Raw genomic sequence first — 25,940 nt, forward strand, 5'->3', positions numbered from 1 at the left:
ATTACTGTTTTGCTTTTCTTGCCCAGGCTTTCTAAGCTCATGATGTAACCTGTATGTTTAAGTAGTAACATAACACCTGACTCATCCTTGAAATGCACAACTACTGAAAAAAGACGCAGAGGACTTCACAGTGCTTATATTTTAATTCAGACTAAGTGATACTGAAAATAATTTTGAGTCAGAGAAAAAGAGAGCATTTTAGAGCATAGTACTGCTTTTTTTCCAGAAACCTTTCCTTTGTTGACCTTACAAGAAGCTGAAGCAATGCTTTCCTTCAGCCCCTCCGTACAGAGTACTTGATAATGACGAGAACTTTTTAGTTAATACTTTATGAAATGCCTGACCCTTGAGGCATAATAATGTGCTTAAAATATACTTAACAGTACCCTCTGGCTAAAAAAAGTTTCCAACTCATACTTAAAAAAAATATCCATTTAGATGCTTACTTTGACTATGTGCCCAGCATCAATGGCAAAAGTGCTTCTGTTTAGAAAGGATCGTTCGGCCAAAATTCAACTTGTTTTTCAGGAACAGGAAACCATAGAAAAAAAAGAAAAGTAATAAAAGCCATACCAAATAAATCCTCATTTGCCCTTACACCCTAAGTGAACGTTCACGTGCGTACAACTCTTACTGTTCAAGCTAGTACTTGATAGCACTTTCACAATGAAAAGCTGCCAGTGCTGCTGCCTAAGCCTCCTCGCTGTCTGATGTTGCGGGTGCAGGAAGACCACACTGGTGGTGACAAAGGCACAGCAGGAACAGGCATTGCTACTATCTCCAGCAACTTTTCAAACAACTCCATACCAGACTAGTCACCCACAAGTTTTGACTGTGGTCTGTCTGCTTTTCATTTCCACTACAATGATTAATATTAATGTCATTTCACAGAAGCAATGGAATCACAGCAAGTTATGAGACAACCAGGAAAAGCATCTATTTTATAATTTTCTGCATCCATGAAAAGGCAGCTGAAGTGTTTTGGGGAAAAGCAGAGCAGAAAGCTGGTCTTTACTTTGCTCTGCCAGACTGAAATAAGAAATATAAGGTTTACAAAGGGCTGAATTAACCCAACAAAGCTGAGAAAGGGGCTACCATCTCTTCCACCTGATGTTAACAGCTGTTACTAGAACTCAGTGGCTGAGCCAGTGTTTCCACAGCCATTCTTCAAGAGCACAAAAAATGGACAATCTCTCCCCCAAGCCATTTTTATGAACAATATGCTGAAAATTCCCAATAGGCAAAAGCCGTTTTTTAGTAAACAGAATTGTAACCCTTAAGACAGATTTTCCACAGCTGGCTTTTAAGCTCACAAGTACAAATTTGCAGGTACAGCCTTCAGATGACAGAACATAGCCACCTTGCTACATGTGGCTGCATGCAGCTACCAAGGGGCAGGTTTTTGATCCAGGCCTCACAAACGTACACACCAAATGGCAAATCAACCCATGGCCAACAAAAACACAAATACACAGAATGTGGGTACTTTGTGGATAACTGTTTAGAGAAACGGCCCCTCTGACACCTGTCTAGACAAGTACACTTTGCATGTACAACTGCAGGATGAGGCAGGCAAGTCAGCTGTGAGATGTATGCCTTGTTTGTGTGAAAAGTTGGCCTTGCGCTTTGCTGTTCAGCCTGCAGAAATCAGAGGATATACCCATATCCTTGAAAACTTAGGTTGGCTTCTCACAAAACAATGAAAACACGCCCAGTTTTTTCCTCTATTCATATTCATTTCTGACTATTGATTTCTACTTGCCCTTTGTTTCTCTGATTCTTGGCCAGCTCGACTCGCAAAGTATTACCCCCGAGGCTCAAGCCTTTCAAAGAGGATACAGCACTCTCTGCGGTTGCTTTATCCTTGTAATCGAGAAAAGCCCTATGCTGTGCTGCTTGCCAATTCAGTCGTAAAGGAGTTGCATGGAACTCCCTTAAAGCACATTTCAGCTCGCTCACTCTTAGGCTGGGAGGTATGTTCCCCACATACACAGTAGCGATCATGCCAGATCCCTCTAATCTGTGACTTAGAGAATCACTTTCAGCACAATGTTGTCCTATTTGAGCTGAGCCCGTAGCAGCCTGCGGTCGTGTATTTTCAGCCACTACCTCCTCATTTAACGCTGCTGGTGTGTTGGCATTTGCCAAGTCTGAATGTTCGTCTTGGAGGGTGACATCCTTGCCAGCCTGCTTCTCTCTGTATCGAAGACTCTTTAGGATGGGGATTTTTCCCAGCATCTCATAGCTGACCTAAAAAGGAGGAAGACAGATACAACTATGAGATTTCTCGCCTTCCAGAAAAAGACAACCACCATCAGGACCCATTTGTGCCATAAAAAGAGAGGAACCTTATTACATTGCTACATTCAGAGTGCCAGAGCATTCAAAATGTTACTAATTGCTGGCCTGATTCTGAAGCTGCTCCCTAAATACACATTGCAGGACAAAAATAAACATTAGTTACTCTTTAAGCAAGCAGCACAATGTAGATCCAGCAGGAAAATCAAAACCAAACTCAGAACCATCCGATTTTGACATTTATTTATCAGAGTGCTTTCAGATTCGTGTTCTCATTGTTATCCCTTAATGATTGCTTTGACCAAGGTCCTGTGCTCCTGCTCTGGCAGAATCTTAAATGCTTACAATTCATCAGACCATCAGTTACTTTCATTCTGCAGACCTCCTCGCGCTCTTTTCTCTCAAAACAGGATATCCCGTAGGCTGGATCATACAATGGGGAGGGACGATGGTGTTGAGTTTGCAGCTGGGGAGCGTGCCTTGTAGCAGGGCTCCTATGAATGTGGGCCCAGCTGGAGGCACGTTCTCTGGTTGTGGCACATCAGCACGGCCTCCCCATGTCATCTGACCTCACACACCACCTGCAGCTACTCATCAGATCCCACGTCAGTCTGCTGGGTTGGATCACAGAACGGAAAAGCACCTGGACACTATACTTCAAAACTGAACCCTCTATCCCTTCCACCCATCCCCAGCTCACAAGCAGCTTTTCTGGAAGGGCTCTTCCTCTCAACAGCTGAACCCTATCCATCTCAGGCATGAGCTGCCCTAGGCTGCACTCAGTGACTGGCAGGAAACGCAGTGGTTCCCTAGCTAATGTGGTCTAGCTCTTGGCTTGCAGACTGCAGTTGGAAGGAGGAATAATTCGTACTTGGCTGCTGGACAAGCAGAACATCCATCAACACAAGATTCAATTCTTAAATTTAGGGAGCAAAACAGAGCCTAGGGAAGCGATGCCTGAGCTAGCAGAGACCCAAGCTAGTAGCCCACACAGTGTGAGCAAGCCACTTGAGCAGGGTCACTACTCAGCAGGCTGTATGGGACTAGCACCACCATATCCCGGCTAGAATATGCCTGCAGATCTCCCAGCTCAGATCTCTCATCTCAGAGCCCCCGAATTCTACAATTACAGTCAGATTGAGTTTGGATCTGCCTGCACCACTTCAAGGCTAAAACGTACAGGAAGAGTAGCCCAGCTCTGAAGTGACCTGAATAAATCAAAGATGGGGTGGGGGCAATGCTGGGTTTAGGTAACGGGAAAGCCAGTCAACAGAATTATCTTAAACATTCCCAGGGCTTCTCTTCTGAGAAGCAAACAAGCAAGTTTTATTTTGGGCTGAAACTAAATAAAAATACAATTTACATAAAGTGGGTCCTAGCTCTGTCTTGTTAATATAGTATCAAACAGCAGAATAGGACTAACCAGTATGGGCAGAGGCCACCTCCATTCTGCCACACTGCAAACCCAGAGTCAAGGTGTTTGGGATCAGACCCTTTAAACTTTATGACTGAGAACAATTTCTGAACAAATTTGGCCTGATCTGGCTGCCAGTACAGAGAGGCAAGGACTTCCTCTGGGGCTCTGGGAGCCTCTGCACTCTGAAAGGTACATGCCATTTTCAGATTTTGAAGAGTTATTGCTCTGTGGATTCCTGGCCTGATTTGTTTTTCTCAGCCAAGAATTCAGACTGCTGTGTTTGACAGCAAACTCCCCTTCCCTGGGTGATACAACATCAAACCAATGGCTGAAGCCATCTTACTTTGTTTTTACTGGCCAGCAATTAGGAACATTTGTTGTCCTCTGTCAAATTTCTATGTGAAACGTAAGCTCTATGCTAATTAAACAAAACAGGAAAAACATTTTTCTATCCTCATGCAAGTAATCACTCCTGGGCCCAAAGCACAGCCTCAACCTCTTACCAAGTGTATGTACAGTTCCTTTGACCCTGAAATTAAACTCGGTTCCCAAGGCATGGACTGGGTGTTTAGTTAGAAAGATCAATGCCACCACGGGCAAACCCTCACCACTTTGTACATCAAGGGAATCAAAGAGGTGGGCACTGAGAGGATGAACTCTGGAACTCTCAGTCTTTCAAGGACAAACCAAGGAGAGGATTTAGATGATCCAGGGGCCAGCATACTCTCTAAGAGACTCCAGCTGGCCAGGCTCAAACATGGCCTCTCCTCTCACTAGAGTGCCCAGTAGTTTTCCGCATCTGTTTCAGGCTCCCAGCAAACTCAGGAAGATGTAGTTACAACAGCCTCTTTGTAAGGGCTAGGAACTGTTGTTTTCTATAAAAGCTGAAGCTCTGATCAAACACCACCACAAAGTGAACCCATCATTACTTTAAGTTCAGCCCTACGCAGGTATAAGAGTACGTAGCCTTTACAATACCAAAGCAACAAAGGCAGATGTTTTGGCACTTGGATTTTTTTGTAACGGAAAACAATCCATAAAAAACATACATTAGACAAGTTCTGACACTATCAACTTACATCCTTCTGCCACAAAAGAGAGCCAGAGGATTTACCTTAAGGGTTGTTTTCCCTTGGGTCTAGGAGAAACTTTCAGCTGGGCCAAACCTTCTAAATCTTCCCCTATTTTTCCCCACTTTTATGTAAATGAAAGGCAGAAACTCGGTTTGGGATTTCAGAATTTTGATTCAACAAACCAAGCCACTACCTTTTCTGGGGTGCAGGGGGTGAAAGCCAAAAGGGCAAAGGGGGCAGTGGGTGGCAGAGGAGAGGAAAAAACTTGCTCTGCTCTGTTGCAAAATAACAAACAAAAGAACTCTGTGGTACTACAATGTGTTGCTAATTACGATCATGCAAAAAGTTTCTTTTGTCTTGTGAGCTGTGGAGGATTGCAATGATTTATTTCCATGTGGAGAGAGGCCAAAGATATTCCTCCTCTCTTTCAAACAAGCTGCACGTTTCTTGGTCCTGTGCCGGCTGGTCACTCCTCCCTAGCCTTGCCTAGTGCTTTAGGCTAAGCCAGGATGCAAAGGACTTGATCCCGTTATGTGGACCTGGGTAAACCCAGTGGTGGGAAGCTTCTTCCCTTGCTCCCTCTATCCCTACAAGGTCAAGGCCAAACCATTTATTGATGTTTGTAAACTTCTTATTGAGTGTTGGGATTTAGCTAAATGATTGGCTTTGGCAGTGAAGCCAGCTGAAGAAGTTTCCTATTATCCCTTGACCACCAATTCCCAGGCCAGTTCCATACTTCAGCCCTCTGGAGTTGGCCAACAAAAGTGCTTGTGGGTCTGCGCTATGAACTCAGTAACTGAAGTGATTCAGGTTAAAAATAACTCCACCAAAGGCAATTAATCATTTAACAATCCTGCCCACTCCCTGCCATAGCTGGGAGAGCCTTGGGGAAAGAGGACAGCAGGGTAGATGAATTCTTCTGGCACACAATTACCGGGCTATGAGAAAGGAGCTGAGAAGGGAAATGTGGCCTCTTTCTGACAGAAACCTGAAGAAAACAGCGCCTTGGATGCTGAGTGCCAATACAAATCTTGAGCACTTAACCCTGAGCATCCACTCTTATGACACCTGGTTTGGTCCCAAAACAATGAGGTGGCAGATGGACTTACTGCAACGTCTCTGCTGCAACATCAGAGCTCTCTTCAACCTCTGTTATTCCAGAACAGTGAACACAGCCACTTTCAATATTTTGATGGGGAAAATGAAAGATGTGTTTGTCCTCTGACAGAATGAGTAATGCTGACCCCTGATACAGTACAGGCCAAGCCAAACACCACTTTGATTTCCCTGGCAGCAGAGGCGGTGCAGTTCTGATCTACAGCAGATGAGGGAAGGACATATATTGGAGCTATACGATGAGGCAGATGAGGGAAGCGATATATTGGAGAGCATGCCAAGTCCACTATTTAATTCTGCTTCACACAGCTACCCATCTGCACACACCAACTGGTAGAAAAGCCCGTGGCTCAAGACGGAGACAGAAAATGCTGCTGGCCCTGCTGTGGAAGGCTGCAAAGACCACCAGTCTTTAGTACAGCACATCCACCAGCTCTTCCAAGTCCTGAGGCTGGTAGGCAGAACGTGTTTGAGAGATTCATCTTTGCCCACCTTGAGGGGTCTCTGACCCAAGACTGTTCATAAAAGCCTCCAGGACTGAGCCCACTCTTCACGTTGCCTCCTTAATCAGTTGCTTGTTTCAAGGAGCACTGAGCTCACAGGGGTTTAAAACACAGATAAAACACAGATAAAGCCAAGACAGCTAGGACAGGCCAGCACAGTTGAACTTTTTATCATTCATTTGCACAAAATGTCCAAATATGTGCACACAATCTGAGGGCATATTTCTGGGAGCTGGCAGCCCATTAAGTCTGCTAGTGTCCCTCAGGAGAAACTTATGCAATCCACATTTGGAATACATCAGCAAAAACTGACTCTGTGGACTCTGCAGCAAGGGTCACATTTGCAAAGGTGTTGAGATCTTTAGCCATGCATGGAAGCATGCCCTGCTCATGCCATCCCTCCGAAAAACAAAACCAAACCAAATCAAACCTTGGCTTAAGGAACAACAATTTTTTTCTGATGGCAATGCTGTGTCCCTGGTAAAGGTTTTACCAGCTTGAATATGTGATTTTTTTTTGAGCTTTAATACAACACAATTTTGCTTTCCAAATATTCTATCACAGACCTGAATCAAAAGCTGTTTGTTGTCAGATAGTTTCCACCTCTGCCACTGTGTACTAAAATTTCAACATTGGACCCAGGGATTCCCCCCAGTTCATTTCATTTCGAGAAAAAGATTTTCCTACTTCTACAAGATTCTCAGCAAAAGAATGATTAAAAAACCAGAAGGAAATGCTTGCTAGAATATAGTGATTTTTCCACCAACTACTCTCATTTCCCTCTTCATGACCCCAAATATTTTAATTGGTCTGTACAGTTTCAATTTAAAATAAGCACAGAACAAATAACTTCATAATTGCAACAAATATAATAGACAACGTCACAGATAAAGATCACAGCTACCCATGCAAAATACTAAATGAGAAAGTAAGTCGTTTCATGAATTTACAGTTCCCAGAAACAATGGGTTAGATTTTCAAGACAGATGAAGCCAAATAATTCTCCACTGGCATCCAAATAAAGTTTTCCAGAGTGCTCAGCTCTTAGCAGCTCTTGCTGTCCTCCAACAGCACACACTGATTTCTCAAAACCCTGAACTGAGATGCAGAAAAGTTATCCATATACACACTCCAGTACTGCCTTTGTATTTAGAAGCGTTTCTAGAATGCCTAGCACTAATATCGATAATGCTTCTTCCATATTTATAATCTTGTAACTTTTATTTCCTTGGAAGTATTTAAATCAGCACTTCCATGACAAAAATCACAGCTAGTGATTCACATATTCCTGTTTGGAAAACCTTAATACCTCGACAGCAAGGAATAGCTCAACTGGAAATTATGCACCAAGAACTGAAAGAAGGCAACTGAGGACAAACCATGCCAATTATCCCAAGAAGTGAATCATTTACTCATAGAGGAACACCTGTGTACCCCGTCCCCATATCTGATGTACTACTTCCTTCCTACATAGCACATAAACAGAAAGACTCCAGGAGAATGCAGTACCTTTTTGAGCACAGAAACTTAGCCTGGAGACGTGCACTTTGCTGGTTGCATAAGTACCTTCTTACCTTTTTGGAGATGAAAACAGACTGCATGTATTAACAGCTATTTATCCTAACAGCTTCAAGAAAACACATCCTTTACAACAGTGCTTAGCTGTAATCCCATGTTTGCAAACACCTTTAATTTAAGCTCTTAAATCATTGTCTTGGTTTGATCAGCCATGTTCCTGAAGAATGAAGGTTTTTTTTTTTTCTGCAATGTATTTTATACATGGCACATTTTAACAATAAAGTTAAGCTACTTTTCTGTTGACAAAACACTGCATTTTAGAAGTGGGTTATTTATTTACTCACTACCTCTTGGTTCATTTAGTTTTGCTCTGAGGAACATGAATGCATCAGTAAAGCCAGGATTTGAAGGAGAAAAGGATGCAGAGAAAAGGATGCAGAAGCAGCCAGGAAAAGTCAAAGGACAAACACTTAAATAGCCTGTATCAAATCCTGCATTTTTAACACCCTGTTGATTAACTAGACCTCCCACCTCCAAGACCCTCTGTGCAAGAGTTGAACATACAGTTACCACCAGAAGTACAAAACAAATATACATGTGGTTCAGCTCCCTGTGAAAGAATAATGCTAATTTCTATCTTCTTGATATAGATGCAACACTTGTCCCAAATGGACAGAAATGTAATGATTATCCCTGCTCTGGCTAGTGTTCTCCAATATTCTTAGCTAATCAATGCATGCTCTGATCAACAGCCAAAAGCAGCTTTAGGCATTAAATCAACATTCAGCTATTCAAATATAGGGTCAACCAGGTAATGTGCTTCATTCTTAGCGAACGGTGTAGAAAATTCAGCGAGAGCTGTATTTTTTCAGACACCACCACTCATGTAGAAAACCCTTTAGAAAAAGTTTCACTATCTCATGCAAACTGGCTAAAGTCAGTGTGGCGCAAGCTTTAGACAACTCTGCTAAACCTCTCTCCTCAAGCTTTAGAAACAAGCGCAAGGGAGTTGTGGCAGAAATTTCATTAGGTTATCAGGCATGTATTATAATACTGATCTTGATGTTTTCCTATGAAAAGCAAAGACAGGCCAAGGTCACATCACATTTGATACATCGCTTGAGACTAACTGACTTATCCCGAATGGCAAAGTTTCACAAAAACTCAATGGCCCTTGCAAGAGACTGTTTCCCCAGACTTTTGAAAAATGTTGCTGCTAAAGGGAATCAGACAGAAAAAAAGAAAAAAAGTGTTAGCAAGGCCACTTACTGAGGCTGAAGTCTGACACTAAGACAGACAAATTGCGATCAAAAGTATGTTGGCAAGATGGATGGACCACGAGGGGTAGGCCTTCAAAACAATTACATTCAATAATATCCTTAAAAAATTATGATTCAAAAATAATTCAATGGAAAAAATGCACTAGTACAGACAGAGCTTTTATTTATTTATTTATAACCTCAACTCCGCAACCACATGCAGGGTAAAATACTCTCCCACCATAGGAATAAAAATAGCACTGGCTAGAATTATTTGTTGTAGATACATCACCTTAACAAATTTAACTCTTTTTGCTAGTCGGCAAGTGCTTAGCAAACAACTCTTGATTTCCCTAGAAGTATTCAGTAACAATTCCTCAGCGGTTTCTGCAAGACACGGGTATACTATTCCTCATGTGTGCTCCTACTGTTACTCAATCATGCAGGATTGTGTCTGCTCCCTAACTGCATGACTTTAGGAATGAAAATCTAATGACAAAGAAAAAGTTTTCCCAGCATGAACTTCCAGTAAAACAATTCACTAAATGCTTTTCTGAAACCATTTGTGAAGCTGCTGAAGTTTCTGACAATCTTGGGCGGGAGGGGGGGAGGGGGGGCAGAGAGGCCAAACCCATAAAGTAATAATTATCAGTAAATAATGATTCATGATTTAAGGCTGTATAAAGTCATTATTCCTCCACCTGAAAACAAGCTCCAGCCACAGATTTCTCTATTCTTTGAAAGTTAACCCCATACATCCACTACATAAACAGCAATGTACCAGCCACTGGGTCATGCCTTCCTTTCACAATCACAGCAGCACATACCCTACCCATTCCACACAGCCATAAAGTTCTGCCTACGGCATGGTCTCCAGAAAACAGACAGAGCCAATTCCAAAGAGCACTGAGGAATACAACACCTAAGGTGCAGAAGCCCCTCAGCTTCCACAGGCTATTATAACGCAAACAACTACAAGAAACAACATTTATTTTAAAAATCTACAATGTTTCCAGTGACTCTTGCCCTATAACCCATTTGATACAGCAACACCATCTTCAGGAATATACTTCTCACTTCAAAACTTCACTTCAAAACACTGAACACAGATGCTGTAGTTTTGTTTCATCTGACAAACACATCTGCTTCTTTTACAAGTATTTCTAATACAACAAATGTGTTTATATGTAAAAAATGGGGGGTTTACAACAGAACGTCGGTAGCAACAAGCCACTGTTACCAGAGTTAACTTGCCTTATGCCATATTATTCCCTGAGGTTTTGGTCGTTTGCAATTAGTCTTGATAGTTCTTGTTGGAGTAAGTATATAATCCACAGTTAAATCATGATCATCAAGAAGCTCTTCTGCTATGTCAACCACCTACAAAGAACAAGAGATTTGCTAAATAGTTAAAAACAAGTTCACTAACATTGTGCACCATTCCTGATGTCTTGAAACACAGGCAATCTGTCAATGCCAGTGGAAACAAAGTAAATGACACACCAACATAATTCCCTGTCTCTTCTTTGGACATACCACTCAGTATCACACAGTTATGACTCGTCACTCAAGAGTGGATATTTTAACTTACCTGACAGTCATGCACAATAGTAATTACAGGTGTATCCTCCTGCACTGCACCCATTGACACCATCATTGCATATTCCATGTCTGCATAACCTTCCCCTTTTCCAATTCTCCAGCCTAAAATACATAAAAGTGAACAGTGATAGTAAATGCAGAAACAGCAGAGTGGAAAGGCTGGTAGCTGTCAAAAGCACGCAATTAAGCTAAGCAGTCTGTAACAGATAAACCAAGCACAGACTTGTAACTCGGGGAAAATTCAGATCAGTATTTCTCACAGAATGCAACTTCCCTTGTAAATCAGCACTGAAATTAAAATAAAACATTAGTTTCAGTGAACTAAGGGATCCCAGGAGCCTCCCATTCAGAATAACCCAAATTTAGTCCAGTTCAATTAACATAGAAACCTATTTTTGTAAAAATCACCATTGTAATTAGAACCCTTTACTCATGTCAAACATAGGTTAACTTCATGTGGGTAAAGAGGAGTCTGGGTCACATACAAAAAGCACATTATTTTTAGGCAATGGATAAAGCCAGTGGAACATTTTTCATCACCAGCAGGTCTTCAAAATACCAAAAAATGCAAAATCTGATCCCCAAATAGGTACTGAATCAGCAGCCGTTAACACACGTCCTTTCACACACACTGTGTGCGCAGAGCAGATCCTCTGAACAGGGAGCCCTCCTTGATTCTTTAAAAAAATAATATATAACATAAAAAATTGCTTGCTTCAATTCTACTGAAGGCCAAAAACACTGGCCCACATGCTCTAAACTGGACTGCTGTCTGCCCACTGAAGTCCTGGCAGCACTGTTGTAAAGCAGGCACTGATTCTTCCTGGTTGGATTGGGATCAGCGGCTTGTCACACAGAACAGACAAAAATGCAAGACCATAATTCAGTTCCAAAGATATGTTTGGGTCTGCCAAAAGGAACAGGACAGCATATCCTGCTGACATTGTGCATGGTGACTTAGGACCCTCCTCCTGAAAAGCTTACACGGCTTTATCTTACCTTTTTCAGAGACGGCCACTGATCCTACAACAACCAAGTCCACCCGTGCTTTCCCATCAAGACCTACAGGCACACTGTATTCTTTTATACCCTGCAAGAAAAACGTAGTTTTAGATTTGCAGAGTGCAGTCTTCCAACCAGTGAGGCAGAGATCCAGAATATTTTGATAAATACAAGTAACTCCCCACATTTCAAAGTGTTTCTTCCATGTATAGCCAAGCTGTACATGTCTGGAAAGTTGTCCTCTAGGGAATCCTAGAATAGATTCCCTACTACAGCAAGAAGAATTTTGGCACATTCAAGGAGAGCTAAGGGAGGTGGGCACTTTTTAAAGCAAGGTTACTTATTTAGGATGACAAACTCGTATTTTGAAACCCTTTATTGGACATCTATTTTTCAAAATGAGAGCAAATTACACTTCCTACCCTACTACTACCTTAAGTCATAATATGTAAATTCACACCCATGAGGAGTACCAGAGCACAACAAATTCTTAAATTCATTCTCATGTACAAATTACTAAGTTAATTTAGACAAAGACCACTACAGCATAAAGTTGTTAAGCTGCTTGCCTGAAGTCACACAAAATGCTTTACTGCAGCACAACCAGGTACACAGTGTAATGTAAATCCTCCTCACAACAATGCAACTTTGCGCTAAGTTAATCCTCACAATAGAAAGCCAAACGTTTTCCATGCAGAGCACAAAACCAGAGGGATCAGCAATCTGTGGCTGACTATCAGTAATAATGCTCATTATCCACTTCACAGCAGCATGGTAAGAATTGTTTGCACAGTGCTTTGTAAATATAAACTGCTAATAGCATCTATTCATAGTAAGCCTGGTTGGGGGAAAAACCAGACCATGGTGGTAAGATCACAGATGAGATATGAAGGCTGAAGCAGGTCAAGAGAAAGGTCTCTTTCAAAAGTGCTCTTCAACCCTGAAAAGCTTAATTAGTTAATGACTGTAACAGAACTTCCAACAAAGAAAGTCGCTACTAATTACCATCCATTTACAACCCTCAGTTATATACAGGATTACTGTGGAACTTTATTGCCCTTAGCAGGAGATAAAGAAGGAAATAAACTTATACAGCTGGCCTATTTATTTTTTACAAGTTACATTTTCATATCAAATAAAGACACATATAAACTAACACAGGCGTCTCTGCCAAATGACTTTAGCTGTACAGTATGATATTTTAACACCAGAGGGCAGCAACATACCACACTTCAAAATAAAACTTAACACATTTCTGAACCTCGGTTGATGCAAATGACTGAATTAATGTTAGTTTAGACTTAGGATTCTAGAAGAACTGATCTTTCCTATTTACTAACATCTAATATTCTACCGACGCGATTACGCAAAAACTGTAAACACTAAAATAGTCCTCACAGGGTTCACTAGCTCAAAATTGCAGAATATAGGAGTACTATTTATTAGAAACCTAAAGATCTAACTCACCTATGAAATTTTCTCATAATGTTCCAAAAGCATTCAGAAAATACTGATACCATTCTGTTAAGAAAATATAGTGAAAACTCTAAATTTCCTCATGATTTAAGTACCATCAAAAAAATAATTAATGGTGGTTGCGTACACAAAACCAGGAGTAACATACTAGCAGAACAGTATTTCAGGTAGCATTTGGTTTTCCAACTTCCAGTTAGACTATCATAACACAACACTCTTCTACAAGTTAATTCAGACCTCCCCCATTCTCCATTCCTACCTGGGACGTAGCACATACTCGCAGGATCTCCTTAGTTGCACCTGAAGGTGGAACGATCTTATTGAACAGGCCAGTTCTCAGACGTGGTGTGGGAACCAACAAAGTCTTCCTTGCCTATGTAACAAAAGAAATTATCACATTAAAAGGAGGTGGGCACGTTTTACACTAAAGAAATATTCTTACCATCCCAGAGGTCTCCATGTGGTCAATCATCTTATTTGCTATAGAGTAGTTCGCATTGTTGATTGTGTAGCACTTGTAGGTGAAACCCCTCCAGTACAGCAAAATTCCAGAGAAGGTTTTAAGAAACAAATGGCAAGAGACACCTATTGATTTAAAGGGCACATCAACGAATGAGCTACCCACATAAGCAAGAGCACGTGCCAAGGTCTGAGGTAAGTCTGTCACACATTCATCTTGCAATAAACACAAGGCAATCAGAGGCAAGGCTGCCTTAAATGTTTTGGGGAATAAGAATACAGTAATGGTGAAACAGCTATTGCTCTGCAGAAACATATTAATATCCCCGAGCCCCACCTGCACTTTTGGTAGTTGCCAAAAAGGCAAAGACATCCTTACATAAGCAACCTCATGAGGCTTGGGACTGGTAAAGCTCCCTCTGGAGAAAAGGCTGGCACTGACCATGAGATGCTGCCCAGCGCTACACTGCTGTACCACCCTCCTCCTTAGGGGTGAAAAGGTGCTGTTACCTGCAGCGCAGCTAGCCGAACACCTTCTAGAGGTTTGTCAGGATCCACTTTAATCTCACGTGCTTTGTTGAACACATCCAGCTCTTTAATAGAGCAGCAAGCCTGGTAAGACCCCTGCATGAAGAAAGGAATCAGGAGAGAACTCGTTCACTTACTTCCAGTGTTAGAAAGCGAGCATTCTTCTGGGGAGCATCAGGATTTACTTTTACAGTATTGGCAGCTTTGAACTCCTGTAAACCCAGAAGCCTTGTTGCAGCATGCGAGGCACCCTGTTTTCACAAGATATCAGTGCATCACCAAGGAGTTCACAGCAGAGATGGGCAATTTACAATCTTTCACACTATAGAGAGGCTGATTTCCCCAGATCTTGAATACGAGTGACATAGTGTTAATTTTGTGATGTCTTCTATGGGAAACTCTCACATGCCAACAGATGCTGAGCGCTCGACTAGTATCTCACAGACCTCAGAAAAAGAGGGGATCCAAGTACAGTCACTTTGCCTAACTTCACCCTCTTTCACAGCTAACTGAAAGCAGAAGACCAATTTCCCTTTTTAGTCAATAAATACAGATTCCTTCAAACACAAGCCATAGTTGGAGACTCTCTGGATGAAGACTTTCTGGACAAGGCACTCGCTTTAGAGACTATACTGAACTCACAAGATATGCTTCTTAACTGAGTAAGGTGCTCAAGCTTAGCAGCGCACGCACTCCTCTTGTAATTTAAGCTGATATCCCCTTGCTTTAGTCTCAGGCTTCCTCCACCTGCTTCAGCGCCTGTTTTACCTCAGCACCAAAGTAAGGTGCAACACTTCTGGCAGTCCCTTGAGCAAAAGCAGAGCCCATCTCCTAACACTACTCATGGGCTAAAACAGCCAATGCACATCCCCACAACGCTATTTTAGTCATTGTTTCTTCAGTGCATGGCAGATACATGGCTACACACCTTGAGCTTAGATTAAAACAGGCAGATGACAAAGCAGTGGCCTGACCAACTGAATACTTGAAAATCCTCTTATTTCTTTCTCCCAACCATCAAACTAGGGACACAATGAAGCCAGAGCAGGAGGGAGGTTCTGCCAGCACCGCCAGCACCACTTTGTCAGCAATAACTCAGCCACCATCCACATTTTGGCAGCACACAGTATGTTCCTACGTCAAGTCCCACAAGATGTGTGACCTCAGCTTTCCAATCCCACGGACCTACTTAAGGGCCTGAGTGAAATCCAGTTCTGAATGCCTCAGCCTTCCCACCCATAAATATGTTTACTGCATTCACAAGGTGAGTGTGTATCCGCCAATTAAAACACCACACACACCTGACATCTTGTCAGGTACAGGCACCTGCATTTCTTTACTCGGTATGAATTACACAGGCGTGCTGTTTGCATGGTGGTGTCTGTTAGAGCTCTGCCAGCCTGGGGGGCTTAGGCAGGGGAGCTGGGGGGCCCTGCCGGCCCGGGCTCCGGGCTGCAGAGCCCAGCGAGGCCCGAGGCTCTGACGCAGAGGCCGCGGCCCAGCCCCGCAGGCGGGCCGCCGTACCTTGAAGTTAGGGATGCGGCGGTGCACGGGCCGCGGGAACTTGGCCAGGCCACTGGCCTCCAGGTGGTCCCACACCTTCTCCCGGACGTCCCACTTGGAGGCACCTGGAGGAGGGCAGAGCTGAGGGCGCGGCCGGGCGCCTCACGGCCGGGCGCCTCACGGGGGAGCGCCGCGCCCGCCGCCGGGCCGCCCACCCCGCCCCGCTCCCTCACACCGACGGTCGCCCCTCAACGGCCACGCTCGCGCTCCCACCCGCCCTCCCGCCGCGCCGTGACGCAGCCCGCCGGCCCGCCCCTCCGCGCACGCCGCTCACCCGCGCGCAGCCGCACGCCCCCCGCCATGGCGCCGCGGCCGGCGGCCCGCGACGGGGGCGGAGCTTCCGCCTTAGGCCCCGCTTCTGCGTCTACGGCGGCGCGGAGGGGTCAAAAGGGCGCGAAGGCGCAGCGGGAGAGATGGCGGCTGTGGGGCCGTTGGGCCAGGGGAAGGGCCGCTCGGAGGCCGTGGTCGCCTGAGCGAGGCGAACCCCCAGGGAGAGGGAGAGGGAGGCCCGTGCTCCCACCAGAGCCTCCTTTTGCTGTGTGAAGGCCTAATGGAGGGCCCTTTCCTCGGGGTGCCGGGCCTGGCGTGTGTGAGGGGAAGCGTGGCTGGGCAGGAGCTGGGCCTGTGGCGGCCTGGGCTCCCCTCGCTGTCGGCGGGCAGCGTCCAGGCTGTGACGTGGCGCCCTGCTGCTGGGGGCTGCCAGCGTCTTCCCTCCGGGGCCGCACAGCCCCAAATCTGCCATGTGTCACCATCCCTCCTGAAGCCAAACATGCAAAGGGACGTGCCATATCGTTCATGCGAGGGAACCCCCAGCATTATAGAAATACTATGGAGTTCCAATCATGTGCTACAGCTGCGGTAGAAACCCACCCCACTTTTCACAAACTCCCAAATCAGTTATTTTTCCCTTTAAAATCGGCTGGTTGTGAGTAAAGCGATATCCAGTCTTTACGTGGGATTCCAAGTCTGCCAGCTTTCAGAAAGTATGCTTCTCGTGTGTGTTTAATAGGGTGGTAAATAATTTGTATGATTTATTATTTATGGAATTAATGTATTTGACAATTACCCCAAGAAGAGGGAGGACATTGAGAATCCCGACATTCCTGAGCAGAGTGGCATGGAAGGGTCATGGGAACAATGAAACGGAGGTTTATTTTAAAGTGTGTTGGAGAAGAGGGGGAAATGGCTTTTGAATTTGGTTTCTAATCTGCTTGGCTTGGATGCTACCAGTACACATCGACTGTCAGAGCTGACTGTTACTCTGCCAACCAAAAAGCGGAACAAATTTGGATGCTCTTCTCTGAATAGTTACAGATGTAGCTGGGCAGATGCAAACGCCTTTTCTCTCTGCGGCTGCTGTTGATTGCTGGACTGTTTTTTTCACAGTGCAAATCAAAGGCCAGGACTCCGCTGGGTTCAGGAGTCTTCCCCCCTCCAACTATGTGTGTTTTTCAAACTCATACTGGACTAAATGCTGCAGAGCAGCTGTGGTGAGCCTGAGGCTTCACCTTTCCAGTGAAGTTCCTCCTAAGCATTCAAAGAAAGTACTTAAAGCCCTGGGTCTGCAATGGGGTGCATTTAGGAATAGCCTTTTCACTACCTCGGAGTGCTGCTGGAGCCAGTGGGAATCCATCCAGGCATAATAGACCACCCATGTGGAGCTAGGCCTAAATGTTTGAAGCTCATTCCTCTACTTCCTACTCACGGAAAACTCCCAGCGACTTTGATATCTCTGCGGGGACTTCAGGATCGGGCCTTTGGTGAGCAATTTACAATCTCTCTGTAATTCAGTGTTGCGATTTCCACTCACTCCCAGGCTGTGAGTGCCAGCGCTGTCTGTCTGTCGGCTGTTACCCACAATTGCCACACTGCAGCTTGTGTGACCTGTTTCCACTCCAACACACTCTCTTCCTCCTCTCCTTTGAGGAAGGGAAAGCGAATGAGGTAGCAACAGTGCCATTAATTAATACATTAACAATCAAGGGGGGCTGATATCCTACCAGACCACCTACATCTCCATCCAACCTCCATGCAAGATGTTCAGTAAAACTGTTCCTTACATGGATTTGGCTTCCAAGAAAGAAGGTCTGAGCTGGCTTTCCAGAAATCAGGGTACTTTGCCTTAAGCAAATGAGGAGTTTGCTAATGGGTGATGTCTTTTCTGCTGGTCCAGCTCTCTGCTTTGATTCTACAGGTCTGAAATTTGCTCCAAATTACTTTGCCAGGTTCTCTTCTATCACGTGTACTGCAGCCTTTAACATTCACTCTTGCAGCCTGATGTGGCTCGTATGGATGCCCCTGGAAAGCCTTTCTTTTCAGTGGGAAGCACACAGGGCTACCTGTATAACTTATAAATGGAAGTAGTCTATTGGAGGTGCCTGATTCATGTCCAATATCCCTTTTATTCCAAATTGAATAAAATACTCTAGTGAAAGAGGTTAAAAAGGGATCCTGGGCTTTCATACAAAAGGTGGAATGCAGCTCTTGCTTGAAACACCCACAATTTGGGAAAACACCTAGAAAAAGGGAGTGCCAGATTAGCGCAAACCCTGTGAGCAATGCAGAAGGAAACTCCTTGTGCTGTGGGAATAATTTCTCTGAAGTGCAGGCTGAATACACAGGGGCAGCCACGGGAAACAGACAAAATGCACCCAAAGAGGAGCACTAAACTAGTGATACTGCTCTGCTTGGTTTTCAATATGGAAAATTGAAAATAGGCTGCAAATTTTAAAGACAACAGGCTTTAATGAGGTTTTCATTCACACAGAATATTAGCTGGGTACTAGAAACTAGTCTTTTGGACCACTGTGAAATGTATTTCCGCGTGTGAATAAATGGTGTATCACCAAGTTATTGTGCTTACGAAAGAACCTGGCAAAGGAGGCACATTAGGGCAGGTGGGGCTGGCCCACACTAACCTGTTTGAGCCCAACAACATGGCCTGCTGCTGGAAAATAGGTGTGGGTTTGTGTCAGTTTGTGTACTGGCCCTGTAACCAGCGCTGGGTGCTCTCTCCTGCATTGGTCACCAGGACAGACACAAAACTGGTGAATGAGCAGAAAGCCATGTGCATCAGTGGGTCTTAGCTGGACTGATGCCACTGTTTGCATTGCCTTGGCATAGCTTTTCCTTCCTTCTTTCTTTCTTAAGTTCTTTCTTTCTTTCTTTCCTTCTTTTTTCTTTCTTTCTTTCCATCTTTCTTCCTCTCTTTGTCCCTCTCTTTCTCTTTCCTGCTGTCCTTTCCATCTTTCTGTCTTCCTGTCTGTGTCGTTCCTTCTTTCTGCCTGTCTTTTTCTGTCTGCTTCCTTCTTGCCTTTTCTTATTTATTTCCATCTTTTCTCGCACTCTCTCTTCTTGCTTTCTCTTTCCTCCTCTCTGTTTCTTTCCTTCCTTCTCTCTCTGTCTTCCTTTCCACCCCCTGGCACTCTTATGCCTTCTTTCTCTCCCGTTCCCATTCTCCATTCTCTCCCTCTCACGCACTCCTTGCTCGCTGGTTTTTGCCTGCTCACTCATTCGCCCTCTCTTTCTGCGACCCCATGTCTCATTCCCCCCCCCCCCTCCTCTCCCGTTTCCCCCCTTCGCCTCCCTTCTGCCCATCTCCCCCTCCCTGCCCCCGGCCCCTCTCCCCCTCGCCGCGCCGTGCTCCCGCACACCCGGGGACGCGGGCCGGGCCCGGGGCGGCCGTGCAGACCCCCCGGTGTCCCCTGGGGGGCAGCACACGCCGCGCAGAGCCCCCGGGGCGGGCAGGTGAGCGCTGCGCCCGCCGCCGGCACCGACTGCCGGCACCGGCCCCGCCGAGCACCCGCCCGCCGCGGGGCCCGGGCAGCCGGCGCGGGGAGAGCCCCCGGGGAAGGGAAGGGGTCAGGCTGTTGCTCTCGGGCGCTCGCCAAAGGCGAGTGAGGCTGCGGAGGGAAGCCCGGGGCCAGTGGGGCAGCCCGGGCCGCCGCCGCTCCCGCGTCCCGCGCAGGAAGCCGGGGAGAAGCCCACCGTGCCCGGGGGACAGCGCGGCTCCCGGTGCCTCCAGCTCCCTTGCTCGGAAGGACCCCTCTCCTTGCGCTCCCCCCTTTAGAAGCTGGCTATTTTTCATACCGATCCTTTTTTTCCTTCTTTTTTTTTCCTTTTCTTCCTGCAATTTGAAATTTGGGCTTTCCCGAGCCCGTTGATTTACTCTGTTCAGTTCCCAGCTGCAGCAAGCAAAGAGCTATCGCTGCTCCTTGGTTTTCTGTAGAAATTCATCTCGGTAAAAGTTTGCAGCCGAGGAGAGGTAAGATTCAGGCAAGGTTATTTCTCGAGAGCGTACAGGCTTCTAGGAAGGGACAGCTCTCGGACGCCGCAGGGGTGGCTTTGGTCAAACTTTTGCTTTTAAAAATTCCTGCCTTTTAAAAAGTTATATCGTTTAAGAAATTCCGTGTGCTTGTGTACGCTAAGATAACGCCCTAGTTTTTATGAGAAATATGATTTCTTTGAAAACCGAAGTAAAAAATGTGAAGTCGTTTTCATATTATTCCAGAAAAAAATAAATAAAATGTTTTCTCGATGGTCCTACATTTACGTGAAAAATGCCAACGGACCTCGCAGAATTTGCTATTTGTTTTTGTAAAAAAAAATTCTCGGACGTTTGTTCGGTCGATGAAACCCTCCTAGAACATTTACATTTATTTCCATCAAAATTAAATAACAATTTCGAAGCGTCCGGAGAAACTTTCCAATCAATTTTTCCATCGCAGATAATTCTTAAACATACCTCCTTGTAGAGGAGCTCCTTCTTTTTTTCTTTCTTCCCCCCCCCCCTTATCACATAAAATCGTTTCCTTTCTTATTAAGAACGCCCCCGGTAATTAGTAGCACAGCCGAGTTCCCACGGCCGGAGCCGGCTGCGGTCTCGTCCCCGCCGCCCCGGCAGGGAGCGGGGAAGGGACCCTCCGTACCAGCAGCCAGCCCAAATCCCAGTCTGACTTTTGATGGCGTGTGTGTGGGGAATAGCTTTGTTTAAAGCCCTACGAAGCCACACAAATTGCCAGGAGGGAAAGGCAGAATTACAGTGTAAGAAACCAAAAGATCACCGCTTAGACATCAGAGCAGGAGCAGCCGGGCTCGGGGGAGGCAGCGGCAAGGAGCCCTGCCGAAGTGACAGCTAATTAATTTCAATCTTATCTTGGTCTTTTCGGGCTCGAATCGATTTTGCAGTGACTATATATATATATATATATATATATATATATACACACACACATTTTTTTTTTTTTCGGCGCGGGGAGGGGGGAATCCGCTGTTTCCCACCTTCATTTCTTCGCTGGGCAGATCCACGCTTCTCCCGGCTGGGACAGGGCAGCGTGCAGCAGTTTCCCCAATACCTGGGTTTACACTTGGTCACCATGCGTCCCTAATTGTTCCACTCTGATTGCCTGTAATGAAATCATTAGAGAAAAGGCAAAGGGGCGGATTTCACATGCAGAAGAAAATCCGCCTCAATGGCCGGAACGAAAAAAAAAAAACCAAAACCACTTAAGTGCCCTCACTTCTTTCTTTATTTAAAAAAATAAAATAATAATTAAAAAATAGCCTCAAAGTCCCCCAGAGCGGCAGAGGAAGCTCCCGGCCCCCCAGCCGCGGCGAGGCCGGTGGCCGCCGGGGCCCGAGTGCGAGGGACACAGCGGGGCGAGGTGCCACTCGCCACCGGGCGAGCGGCGGGGCGGGAACCGGGTGACCTTTCCCGGCGCTGGGCGAGGAACCCCCGGGCTCTGGCACTTCAAATAAATACATTTAGAAAAGAAGGCAGAAGGACCTGCCCGGCGCAGGGGCACCGTTATGTCGGTATTGCGGGGCGATGCGGCGGTGCGCGCGCTGTCGCGACTCAACCTGGCTCCCAAAAGTGCTTAAAACCGTGGGGGTTTGGTGGAGCGGGAGGGACGGTGCCGCGGGCCGGCAGAGCCCCCGCCCGCAGCCGCCCCGCGCTGGCTCCTTTTGGGGCTAAACCGTTAAAATGATAGAAAAAGGGGGGACGGGTGGGATGTATGTAATTGTTTAATGTGCGTCTATATGATTTTAGGGGAAGGCGAGGCGGGCGCGCGCCCACGCGAGTGTGTGGGGCGCGCGCCCGCGCGCGATGCTCGCGAACGCCAACCCGCATCCCGCCGCCGCCCTCCCATTGGCTGCGGCGGCGGGTGCGCGCCCCGCCATTGGCGGGCGGCGGCGGCGGGGGGCGGGGCCAGCGGGGAGTAAAAGCGCGTCGGCGGCGCGGGGCGAGTTTTGAAGCTGCGCAGCGCGGCCGAGGAGCTGGGCGGCTCCGCGCACCCCGCGCACCCCGCGCACCCCGCGCCAGGACCCGGCGGGGCCCCGCCGGCGCCGGAAGATTTCGGGCCGTTGTTGTGACAAGAACTGGGTTTCCGCAAGGCTGCTTTTTTTTTTCTTCTTCTTCTTTTTCCCCTTTTTTTTATTATTATTACTTTTTTTTTTTTTTTATAAATCCCTTTTCCTGCGAGAACAGGCCACCCCCCTCCCCCCCCCGCCCCGCTCCCCGCCTCCCGCTCCGCAGCAGTGCCCGCCGCGGGCCGTAGGTGTGCATACAAGAATCACAGTAATAAAGAGGGAGGGAGAGGCGGCCAGAGACCACCCTGCCCCCGGCGACCCGAAGGATGCTGCTGCTGCGGTGCCGCTGCTAGAGGACACGCTGGGATTGAGCTCGCCTCTGAGACTCTCTCTCCCTCGCTCTCTCCCTCTCTCCCCTCTTCCTTCTCCGCAGAGGGGTCCCGGACGGGGGTGAGATCCTTCACCCTCTTCCTCCTCCTCCTTCTCTCCTCCCCGGCCGCGGGAAGCCCCTCTCCATGATGCAGGCTCGCTACTCCGTCTCGGACCCCAACGCTCTGGGAGTGGTGCCGTATTTAAGCGAGCAGAACTACTACCGGACGGCGGGGACGTACGGCGGCATGGGCAACCCCATGAGCGTCTATTCGGGCCACGCCGAGCAGTACGCGGCGGGCATGGGGCGCTCCTACGGCCCCTACCACCCCCACCAACCCACCGCCCCCAAGGACCTGGTGAAGCCACCTTACAGCTACATCGCCCTCATCACCATGGCCATCCAGAACGCCCCCGACAAGAAGATCACGCTCAATGGGATTTACCAGTTCATCATGGACCGCTTCCCTTTCTACCGAGAGAATAAGCAGGGCTGGCAGAACAGCATCCGCCACAACCTCTCCCTCAACGAGTGCTTCGTCAAGGTGCCCCGCGACGACAAGAAGCCAGGCAAGGGCAGCTACTGGACCCTGGACCCCGATTCCTACAACATGTTTGAGAACGGCAGCTTCCTCCGCCGCCGGAGACGCTTCAAGAAGAAGGACGTCTCCAAGGAGAAGGAGGAGGCTCGGGAACGGCTGCTGAAGGAGCAGCCCAAGCCCCCCGGGCTGCCCGGCGCCGACCTCCCCAAGGAAGCCTCCTCCTCCTCTTCCTCTTCCTCCGCCTCGGCGCCGGCCTCCGAGAAGAAGGTGGTGATCAAGAGCGAGACGGCATCCCCTGAGCTGCCGGTGATCACCAAGGTGGAGACGCTGAGCCCGGCCAGCGGCGGGGCCCTGCGGGACAGCCCCCGCAGCGCCGCCTCGCCCCCCGCCGCCGCCTCCCCCGAGGCCTCGCTGCCCGAGCATCACCCCGCTGGCAACGGGCTGCCGGGCTTCAGCGTGGAGAGCATCATGACCCTGCGGACTTCCCCCGCGGGGGACCTCAGCCCGGTGAGTGCCGCCTCGGGCAGGACGGGTGCCGGCATGCCGCTGGGCTACCCGCCGGGGCAGCCGTCGGGCTACAGCGCGGCGTGCAGCCAGGCCCTGGACACTAGTGGGAGCTACCACTGCAGCATGCGGGCCATGAGCCTCTACAGCGGCGAGAGGCCGGGCCACATGTGCGTGCCCCCCGCACCGCTGGAGGAGGGTCTGGCCGAGCATCCCACCGGCGCCCCGTCGCCCCTCGGTACCCTGAGCCTGCCGTCGGGGCAGGAGGGTGCGCTGGGGGCCGGCCATCCCCACGGCGGCGGAGGCGGAGGGGCGGCGGGGGGGCAGCCCACCGCCTCCTGGTACCTCAACCACGGGGCTGAGCTGAGCCACCTGCCCGGGCACACTTTCGGCTCTCAGCAGCAGACTTTTCCCAACGTCCGGGAAATGTTCACCTCGCACCGGCTGGGGATGGAGAGCGCCTCGCTCAGCGACCACCAGGTGAGCAGCAACTCCGCCTGTCAGATCCCCTACAGATCCGCGCCCTCCCTATACCGCCACGCCGCCCCCTACTCCTACGACTGCACTAAGTACTGAGTAGCCGCGACCCCCCCGCCTAGGGCCATCCTCCAAAAAATATTTTTTTTAAGTATTATAAATAATAATAATTATTAAAAAAAAAATCAGGAGAAAGGAAACCACACCAATCGTTTCAGACGCAGGAAAAAAATTAAATCTGACAGCTTCCCCGTAGACCTGGCAGCCACAGAGTTTGTAGGTCCCAAGCCCCGTTTTGGGCCTCCTTAAATTCCAGGCAAGTAAAATTCTACTTGAAAACGGGGATGTCTCCTAAACAAAAAAAAAAAAAAAAAAGGAATACTTCTATATATATATGTCTATCTAAAAGTGGCAAATTTTATATGCTAAAGTATAGGGGGTCTCAGAAAAGTAAGTTATGGACCAATATCACAACGACCATTTATACGTTTTAAAAGGAAAAAAAAAGTATATAAATATATATATATAAATATATGTCCTGGGTATTTTTAAAGTTCTCTGTTGTGCTGTAAAAAATGTGTGGATTTCTAATCAGGCTGATTTTCAGAGCCATTAATATAATATTTAAAGTTGAGTTCACTGGATTATTTTTGTCTCGCCCAACGATTCCTAACTTCCAAATTAATCACAAGTGATTTCTTCTTCTTCTGTGTACAATTATGCAATAGAGTTTCTTTCGTTTTAGAGCTGTACTTTTCGCAAGACGAGGAAATAATTTATTTTTTGCTGGTGGATTTTTTTTTTTGAAAGGAAAAAAAGACAAAGTCTCTAATACTTTTTTATTATTATTTACGACGTGTGATGTTTTGTATAATAGATTTCACCTTGACCATTCCTAAGGACTATTTGCTTTAACCTGCTTCAAAGTTCGTTTGTCTTATGTGGTCCTAATTGTTGTACTTACCTTAAAATAAATCCATGCTGTTTTTTTCTGCTCCAAGTCTGGCGCTTGTCTGTGTATATATGTGGGGTTTTGCAGGTTTTTTTTTTTCCTCCCTTCACCTTTCCTTCGTGCGGAAAACGTGGCACTGGTTGTTCTTCTAACAAAGTCGTTTTCCTGGAGCCTGAACGTTTATTATGGTGATTATTTCGGTGAGAAAAGGTTTCGTTCAGGTGGAGAGCTGGGCATCGTACAGCTGCGGGGGGAAAGGAGTAAGGCACCGCGGGGGCGAGCACCGGCTTTCTGTCTCAATCCCAAATCCCTGGCCAGCTTGAAATGTAGGGAAATTTCCCAGCCCCGCGGTGGGGAGAAGGGGAAGAAGAAGGAGCTGGAGGGAGGAGGACTCCTGCTTCCCCTGCCCCGTCCCTGCGAGCGCAGGCCTTGTGCAGTGCTTTGCGTGTCTCCGCCGGCTCTTTCCACCACAGAAAGCAAACAGAATCCCACCCCTCCGTTTTTTTTTTATTTTTAAAACAAGCCCCAAAGGCTACGAGTGGGTGCCCGTGCTGAGAGCGGTCGTTTAAACCCGGACTCGCTGCGGAGTCTAGAACTTGGGCATCATTTTACAGGTTTTTAATACTCTTCCCTAGGAAGGCTGGGCTGATTTTTTTTTAACCACCTCTATCTATTTAAGCTTTTATTTGCGACGCCGGCCACTGACAGAGATTGCGCCTTCCCCCAGGTCACCCTTCACCTGCTGAAGCAGGGAGCAGCAGTGCCAGAGGCAGGGAATGCCGGCCCTGACGAGGCGGCCCGTCGGGGGGGCTCCGCAGCTTTGCCCGCCCAGCTCGCTGGACCCCTGCTCCTTCCCCGGCTGCCTAGACCCCTCAGAGGCTCCGAGCCGTCCAACAGTGCCCGGCCGTGCGCCTCTTCCCACCCGCCGCAGCCCCCCGGTGCCCCGCTGAGCTTATAGAGCGGCTATACCCGC

At 47.3% G+C, this 25,940-nt stretch overlaps 2 protein-coding genes across 3 annotated transcripts; one reads left to right on the forward strand and one right to left on the reverse strand.

Moving 5' to 3' along the window:
* Window positions 1-320: 320 nt before the first annotated feature.
* On the reverse strand, window positions 321-16,152 carry MTHFSD (methenyltetrahydrofolate synthetase domain containing). 2 transcript variants are annotated; one of them, XM_040615377.1, is made up of 8 exons: window positions 16,089-16,152; window positions 15,776-15,879; window positions 14,234-14,347; window positions 13,524-13,637; window positions 11,786-11,876; window positions 10,776-10,888; window positions 10,439-10,564; window positions 321-2,250 (listed from the first exon to the last, which is right to left on the reverse strand). In XM_040615377.1, the coding sequence occupies exons 1-8, from the start codon at window positions 16,114-16,116 to the stop codon at window positions 1,735-1,737; spliced, it is 1,206 nt and encodes a 401-aa protein (XP_040471311.1). In that variant the 5' UTR covers window positions 16,117-16,152; the 3' UTR covers window positions 321-1,734. The 2 variants fall into 2 exon arrangements, with proteins under 2 accessions (XP_040471311.1, XP_040471312.1); XM_040615378.1 differs by lacking the exon at window positions 14,234-14,347 and adding an exon at window positions 14,389-14,502.
* Window positions 16,153-22,312: 6,160 nt separating this feature from the next.
* Window positions 22,313-25,004, forward strand: FOXC2 (forkhead box C2). Its single transcript, XM_040615829.1, has one exon. It carries the CDS (start codon window positions 22,639-22,641, stop codon window positions 24,112-24,114), a length of 1,476 nt encoding a protein of 491 aa, XP_040471763.1. The 5' UTR covers window positions 22,313-22,638; the 3' UTR covers window positions 24,115-25,004.
* Window positions 25,005-25,940: the final 936 nt, after the last annotated feature.

Source organism: Falco naumanni, chromosome 15, assembly GCF_017639655.2.
Source record: "Falco naumanni isolate bFalNau1 chromosome 15, bFalNau1.pat, whole genome shotgun sequence".
Taxonomy (NCBI): Eukaryota; Metazoa; Chordata; class Aves; order Falconiformes; family Falconidae; genus Falco; species Falco naumanni.